This window comes from Passer montanus, unplaced genomic scaffold (genome assembly GCF_014805655.1).
Source record: "Passer montanus isolate IOZ18808 unplaced genomic scaffold, ASM1480565v1 scaffold35, whole genome shotgun sequence".
Lineage (NCBI taxonomy): Eukaryota > Metazoa > Chordata > Aves > Passeriformes > Passeridae > Passer > Passer montanus.
In genome coordinates, this window is record NW_024368263.1 from 1,096,589 (window position 1) to 1,104,601 (window position 8,013).

At 42.8% G+C, this 8,013-nt stretch overlaps 1 protein-coding gene across 2 annotated transcripts; it reads left to right on the forward strand.

Annotated features, from left to right (window-relative positions):
* Positions 1–127: 127 nt before the first annotated feature.
* CD7 (CD7 molecule) lies at positions 128–7,455 on the forward strand. Of its 2 annotated transcripts, none has more exons than XM_039716106.1 (5): positions 128–279; positions 1,445–1,783; positions 3,399–3,737; positions 4,794–4,900; positions 5,918–7,455. In XM_039716106.1, the coding sequence occupies exons 2-5, from the start codon at positions 1,543–1,545 to the stop codon at positions 6,026–6,028; spliced, it is 798 nt and encodes a 265-aa protein (XP_039572040.1). In that variant the 5' UTR covers positions 128–279; positions 1,445–1,542; the 3' UTR covers positions 6,029–7,455. The 2 variants fall into 2 exon arrangements, with proteins under 2 accessions (XP_039572040.1, XP_039572039.1); XM_039716105.1 differs by lacking the exon at positions 128–279 and adding an exon at positions 298–639.
* The last annotated feature ends 558 nt before the right edge of the window (positions 7,456–8,013 follow it).

An 8,013-nucleotide genomic window follows, 5' to 3' on the forward strand; every position in this document is an offset into this window, starting at 1 on the left:
TTGTCATGATGCAGATAACCTCTGCTGGTTTGTGTGAAGGGCTTGGATAATAATTGAGGGTTTTCCCGAGGTAATGGAGCATCTCTCATCTCCTTTCTCCTTACAAAGCCAAGACAAACTTTGCATCTGCAGCCACCGATCTAAGCCTGTGGGAGTCCTGACAAACTGAACTGATGGTAGCAAGCCCCTGCATTTCTGGGATGGGAGACAACTGCCTGACTTTGGCACTGTGAAGAGCAAATTTGAGCCGCCCTTTTCTCGGTAATCTTCAGAGGGCAGGTAGGTCCTCCCCACAGACAACTTTCCACTGCTGCCCTGGGGGCTGGGGGTTGCTGAGGAAAACAGGGGTGGTTTAAGTGTGAAAAAACCCAAGGTGCCCCTCCCAGACAAATGGTTTTTCCCCCCCATCACCAGCATTGTGATACAAAACCAAAACTCTGCTGACTTCTTTCAGTAGACAGTTCAAGTAACTGATAGACAACAGCCCAACCTGGGGCTTGGGACTCTTTCCTCAGGGCTTTAACTCATTGTTCAGACTGAGAGAGCAACTAAAAAGACCTTTGAAAATGCCGTGGATGTTGTTTCTCCCAAATGCATCCCTCTTGCTTCTGCTTCTACCGTGCTTCCCTGCCCTGGATGGTACGTACAACATTGATGCTCTTACATTTCTTACATTTCAATATTTTCTTTCCTTTTTTCCAACCTTTTCTAAACTATGTTTGCCTTAGACATGCAACACTCTCTCTTTTATTTTTCTTCCCTTGCTTCTGATGTTGCTTCTTTCAGGTGTTTCCCATTTGACCTCTCTATTCCTCGCCATTCATTGCACAAATACTCCCCCTTCAGTTTCTTTGGATATTGGGGTCATTGGAGAGCTCCAAGGATTTAATTCCATATTGTATGCCTGTTTCTTAAATAGATTGGACTTACACTTTCTGCAGCCCTCTTCCTGTATTGAATCTGAGAATCTGTAAATCTGTATTATCCAGTTCCCTGATGTTATTAAAAGCCCCCTCAAAAGGATGAGTGTATTTTCTTCTATTCTCTTCTTCTTTTTCTTACTTTTAAATTCTTGATTCAGATTTGAAACCAATTATCAGGGTACTCTTAGTGAAGTTTGTATTTTGAAAACTAATAGGATTTTCCTGGGAATCTACAGAGATAACTAAATTTTCTGTGTGAGTGACAGCAGGCACTCCTTTGCCAAGGCCTTTGAAGCTTGGGAAGGTGCTGAGCTGCTCAGGTCACTGGGCATGAAAGGCACTACAGGTGCCAGAGCAGCCAAGAAATGACATGTCCAGCACAGGGAGACTGAGGTCCAGTCTCACAGAGCAGTTCTGTTGGTGGAGGATTGGTTTTGAAAAGTATTTTAAAAAATACTTTGATATGATCAGACCAAGAGGAACTCTGATATTACAATTTCAATTGCATTTCTTATTTTTAGACGGAGGAAATGAACAGTCCACAGACGTTATCAGTGCTTGGGAAGGAGACTCCGTCAACATAACTTGCCCAATTAATGGTTCACAATGTCAAGTGGATATGGTCTTGAGAGCTATCAGACAGAGTCTTGACGTGATATATTGTCTCAAGGAGAAATCTCCATCTGTCAATCCTACCCTTGATAATCGCATCGAGTGGTCAAAGGAAGGGGGGAATCTCAGGACAACCCTGCACAGGTTAAAGGAATCTGATTCCGGAACCTACGTGTGCTGTGAGACGGTTGAAATCAATCGCAATCCCAAACAGATATACAGGAAGACAACCATAGTAGTGGTCAAAGGTATTGCAATTCCACCTTTTATGTCACGAATTAGTAAATGCAGATCTGTATTTTAAATCAAAGATTGGAAGGAGACACAATGGGAGGATAAGTCTGACAGAAACTTCTCCGTGTCTGCTCAGGCACAGATTTGAAGGAATGTGTGGGTTTGCTCCCTGAAACAATGAAGAAAACAAATGAGGTAGTATGGTACCAAAAAACCCCCAAACCATCCCAGAAGATTAATTTGTGACTCATTAATTCCAGCTACAGATTTTCACATGAGTCACAGGTTGCTGCAGCAGCTTGGAAACAGTGAGGTCCCACAGCTCTTTCCAAAACAACCTCTCAAACATTTTAAACATCTAGCACAGCAAAGAGGGGGTTTTTTGGTAGCAGTTGTTTTTGCAAATCTCTTTTGCTTTTACTTATTTGTCTTAAATGACAAATTGGTAGTAACTGGGAGGCTGGTCTTATGCAAGCTGGGCATGAGTGAGTAAAGGGTTTTTTCTCTTGTTATTGAGGAGTTGCTGAATGGGCAGAAGTGCTTATTTTGGCAGGTATTCCTGGTTGGGGAAACCATTTTTCTGTCTTTATTATTTATTGTTTTTCATTAGAAAAGGGTTGAGTCCACACTATTCTTTGGCCGTTTATTCCTCCATGTACCTGTCCTTCCAATGAGACCTTCTAACCTGAGACATCTTTCCCAAAGCTTACAAGGCTTTCTTCCTTTCCTGTCCCCCAGGCATGTGAGATCTAATTGATCAGCAATAGTAATTTATATCCATGAAGGATTATCATCTCCTCCCTTGGGCTTCTCCTTTCAAACTTCTTGGCTGCGTTTTCTCAAATGCATCACATCTTGTTTATTGTGTATTGTCTCTCCAAATTATTTTATTAAGTTGCTTTGTAGCTCTGTTTGATTCTGATCCTCTTCTCTGAAATGCTTCCAATCTTCTCTTTCCAAACCTGATCAATTCTGTCCTCACTCCCTTACCCACTTTAATGATAATGTTCAAAGGAACAAGTCCTGTCCTCAGAGGAACGCAGTGGAATGTCTTCCCAGCTGGACAGTGAGTCATTAGTGACCACTCCATTCTCATGGACCATTTTAACATTGATGGGGCACACACTGTGATTTGATCCAGACCAACAGCCCCCAGATCTCTCTATGGCTTCATCTCACTTGAGAAAGCAGGCAATGGTGCATGGCTCCAGGACGTGCTGATCAGGCTGTAGTCCCTTACAGAGGTCAGTATTTATCATTTTTTAGGTGATTTGATCCAGACCAACAGCCCTCAGATCTCTCTGTGGCTTCATCTCACTTGAGAAAGCAGGGAATGGTGCATGGCTCCAGGACGTGCTGATCAGGCTGTAGTCCCCTTACAGAGGTCAGTATTTATCATTTTTTAGGTAGATGCAGACCCTGTACAAACAGCTAAACCTGTTGGTCAGTTCTCCTTTCAGATCCTGAGCTAGAGTGTGCTAAAATATATCCTTCTTCTCAAATCCTGTGTAAAGCATCTTTAAAAATTTATTTTATCTACATTTCTATGGTTTGTTCTTTCTGTCTGCTCTGTCCCTTGCTCCCCAGTTAACATGAACATGTGATAACCACTAATCTCTCTGGTTTTAGCTGTATCCAGAAGGCCTGTGGAGCAGTCACCACTCCATGCCAACCCTGAGCAAGGCCAGTCTGTCAACATCACCTGTGTGTTGAAAAGCTCAGCTGAAGATGAGTTCCTCTTGCTCAGGACTCACGTGCAGCCTAATGAAGTTCTGTCTGTGTCAAAACTCAACATTTCAAAGGTTTCTCCTGACTTTGAGAATCGCTTGGAGTATTCAAAGGAAGGAAATAGAATTGTGGTAACTTTACACAAGCTACAGGAAAAGGACAGTGATAATTACGTCTGTGCCCAGGAGGTGCAGGGTTCCCCTCTGCTCTCAGCGAGTGGCACCATGGTGCTGGTTAAAGGTAACACCCTTTTTCTTGTTTAATCATAAATATCTATTGTTGAGTCATGGACAGAAAGCCTTTAGAACTTCAGTCAGGACAGGCAAACCTAGGAAAGTTTGGCGAGTGAGCTCAGGCTCCTTTTTGCCCTGTTGAGCTCAGACTCAGACACAGACTCTGTGTTTCCACCTGCCTTGTACAGCTAGAGGGGAATTCAGACCTTGCCATGATCCGGCAGATTAGAAAAAGAAAAAAAGGTGGTAACAAGGTAACAAACACTTCACTGTGTGCAATCTGTCACTTTTAACGTATGATTAAGTACTTTCAGCACCAATTCTTTGACCTTAGCATGACATAAATGGCTTTTAGAAACCATTCCCTCTAGCAAGTCTTATGCTTTTGTGGAATGCTCTTTGCTGACCCACCCCCAGCCTCTGGAATAGCACAGGGAATGCCACTGAGAATGCTAATGGCTTGACAAATGTGGCTCTGTAGCTGTTGATATCTGAATTTTTGGCTAAACTGTAAAATTATTTTTTTCAGAATGAAAATAAAATTCTGTGAGAAATAGATTTGTAGAAAATCCTCAAAGCCTGACAGAAGACTCACATAGTCTGCATCTGTATGCAAACCTTGAGACAAGAAATGCCAGCTTAGAAATGCCATGGACTAGGACAGACATTGTTGAGAGAGAAATGGAACTAGAAGCAAGTTTCAAAGGATGGCCTTGCAAATAAGACTGGATACTTTGGAGAAATAGAACTATGAAAGATGCATTGTAGTAGGACCCAGGAGGGGTAGTTTTAGATGATTTGCTTTAAGGCATTTACAGCATGGTGTGGCAAAAGCTGATAGAAACTCTTATAGTGTATTGTAATTAGGAAATTGTTTGCTTCTAATTGTGATGGCATGAATTAAAACATCTGTACTGTCTCACCCTTCCCATGAGACTGAAAATGGGATAAAAGTTTTTAAAACACCTCTCAGTTACTCCACCTCTGGGACAGAAAATAACTTAATCCGACAAAATTCTGCCTCTTTGTAATTATAACATTGCTGCTGTAATTTTAAATGCAGAAGTGAAGCAGGCATGTGAGAAGAGCTCCTGGGAGCTGTATGGCCTTCTCGTGGTGGTGGCTCTGCTGTTCTGTGCCCTGGTGTGCTGCACCTTGTACCGTGTGGATGTGAGTACAGTCACCACTGCCAAACTGGGGCCGTTTGGTGCAACAAACTGATGTTATTTTGAAATAGTGCCTGAGTCAAGCAAACATCTCATAAACCTAAGGAATTGTGGCTCCCTGTTGCTCTCCTATTTGCCCTTGTTGAATATCTGCCAGCTGTAAACTCTTGGCAGCCAACACACTGTCTTACACTTCTGTAACCCTTTGTCAATGAGGCATTTATTGTCTTTTGATAACAAACCTCCAGTGAGCTGTGTGGTTGACACAGCCATGTGTTGTGTGTGTATCCCTGAACAAAGCCCCTCACTGTTCTGCTCCCCTTGCTTTTTAAATTTTTTTTTTGTTGTCAGTTGGGCCTGGAGCTCTACATATCAAGCTTGTAAGAGATGTAACTTGGAGGGGGACACAAGGGCAAAAAAACCTCATAAAATAGCCTGATGTCTGAAAGTTGTGGGAGAAAAAAAATGGCCCCTTTCCAGAAGAAAAATTATTATATCTTTTTCCTTCACTGGGATTATTTCTATATAAATACTGCAGAAAGTGCCCAGAAGTTGTCTCTGATAGATCCCTTCTGCTGCATAAATATTACTGGAAATGAAGTGTATGATTCACAGGCTCCTGTCTCATCCCTCCAAATGTGCTCCAGCACTGCTAAAAACCAGTAGTGTAACATCATTCTGTCAAAGCCCAGGGGACCTCGTGTCCTGTGTTACCAGTAACAGTCTAAGAATGAGCCATATTTATTATTATTGCCATTTATTATTTATGTCAAAGCTACAGTTACATCCAACTCTTGAAGGAGCTTTTCATGAAATTGCATCAGACTCATAAAGGAAAGTTAAATAAATAAGCTGATAATTTCCACTTGGTCCTCTAAGACCTCGCTGGGTCGTGAGAGGAATTTTGAAAGTGTTTCTTTTTCCAACAGATGATGTAGATGGATTCCTAAGATGGAAAATGACTCCTTGGCTGGGGTCTTCCCAGGCTCTCGTTTGAATGGCTGTTTTCTTTGTTTGGCAGGTGAAGAAATATTTCCAGAAGAAAAAGCCCAATGAGGTATATGAAGACATGTCCTACAACTCCAGACGGAGCACCCTGGTCAGAAGCAACACCTATTCCAAAGGTGAATAAACCTCTGCCAGCTGGGACCATACCCTCCCCAGCAGCTCTGAGAGCTGCTTTTTGAAATTGCTATCACCTTCCTTCCTCAGTGGAAGGAAAAACCTCATATCCAAAGCTGTTTCTACTTTTTTTAATGTTTTTTTTTTCTGCAATGTACAGAAAATGTAGCAAAATGCATGTACCCTGGACACGTGTACAGTTCAGTGTGAAAAAGCAGCATTTCAGGGCTAAATGCAACATATGGGCTTGTTTCTTTGCTAAATGACCCATTCTGGGAAGCTGGGATGGATGGGGAGGTCTGGTTCTGAGCTTTGCTAAACCTCAGGAGGAGCACACAGGTCTGTTCAATACTTTGAAATGGATCCACACAGGCTTGGATTCCAGTTCTCTCACGGATCCTTGCCCAAGAGCTCAGGCAGCTAAAACTACTCAAGAGTTACAGCAGGGAAATCTATGTTGAAGTTTTCAGAAACGTGGCAGGGTGAAATGCTGGATCCATGTGGGCTCACCTGCTCCAAGGTCATGACGGTCCCACAAAAACACAGTCAAGTCTAGATTTTAGTTGACTGTCAGAGCCACTCACATGGACTGATGGGGGTCTTGATGTGGCTGATGGGCAAAGTGACTAAATGTGGGTCCTGGTGGCTTCTGGGTGTCTTGGTTTGAACAGACAGGTGTCTGCTAAGGAAGGCAGGGCTCTCCCTTGAAATGGAAAATGTAAACGCCCTCCCTCTGAATTATTATTATTTTTCATTCCAACCTGGGCATGATCTAAATCCCCTTCTTATCAAAGGGATTTATCAAAACTCACCTCAGGCAAGAAGAGGCTAAATTTGGGTTGGTAACAGCTTCTAGAACAGGTGCCTGTGGGGAGCTGGGCTGAGGAAGGGCTCGGCCTCCTCCAGGGCTGTTTTGGTTTTGCAGAGTGAAAAGTCAAATATGTTTCACAAGAGAATGCTGAATTGCCTTGGTACAGGGCAGGGCTGATGGGGGTGGCCTCCTGTTCTGAGGTCAGGCTGAGACTGGAGTTTCTCCCTATTGATGTGATTGTTTATTTTTTTGAGGGATTAGGGTCAGTTTGTCTTTGATGAGTGCATAGCTGGAGCAGAGCCAGGCACAAAGGATAATTCCTCTCCAGAGCTGAGCTCTGACAAGATCCCAGCTTGCCAAGACAATCCCAGCTTGCCAAGACAATCCTGCCCCTCAGGAGGGCCCATTTCCCTCCAGATGTTATTGCTCATGAAATGCTGTGTGCCAGACCTGAGGGAGAAATGCCCTCACTGTGAGGTGAGTGTAGGTTCACCTTGTGAGCAAATAGGTGCTGTCTTCACATGGCCAGACCTAGATAAATTGTATTTGTGTTGGGTTTTATACAGTTCCTCAATATTTTCCTACATATATTAAAAGCTGTTTCATATATCTTGGAAATAAATGAGTGTTTCTTTTCGTGGTTTGTTGTGTTTTGGTTATTTTTTTTTATAGAGATTCAAGGCTTTTTTGAAAATTCTGTGTAAACTGCCCCTAACAGCATCCCACTAGACAGCATTATAACTGTTTTCCACTTTAATTATAAAATCTACAAGTGAGGGTTTTGGGTTTTTTTAACCAATCACTGAAGAAAACAGAAAAGAACCCTTCAGACCTTGTGTGTTCCATGTCTCATTGCCCAAACTTTTCCTGAATTCTGCTAGACTTGGTGCTGGGACCAATTCTGGCTTTGTCCCTGGAAAAGCCCAGCTCAGAGATGGGTGAAGAGCTGAGGAAGAACCCACAAATCAGGTACCAACCTAGGAACTGAGGTGCCCAAAGTCAATCACCTTTCATCACATTTTCGGTTTTGGAACAAGGTTCAGGTTTAGTCAAAAAGGAGCAAAAGCCCTGAGAGCCAGCACAGGGAGGTTTACCATCAGCAGAGTGACATTTGAGATCAGCTTTCTGTAGAAAACACTGCTGTGTGAACATGACCACAATAGTGAAGAAAAAAAAGCTGTGAA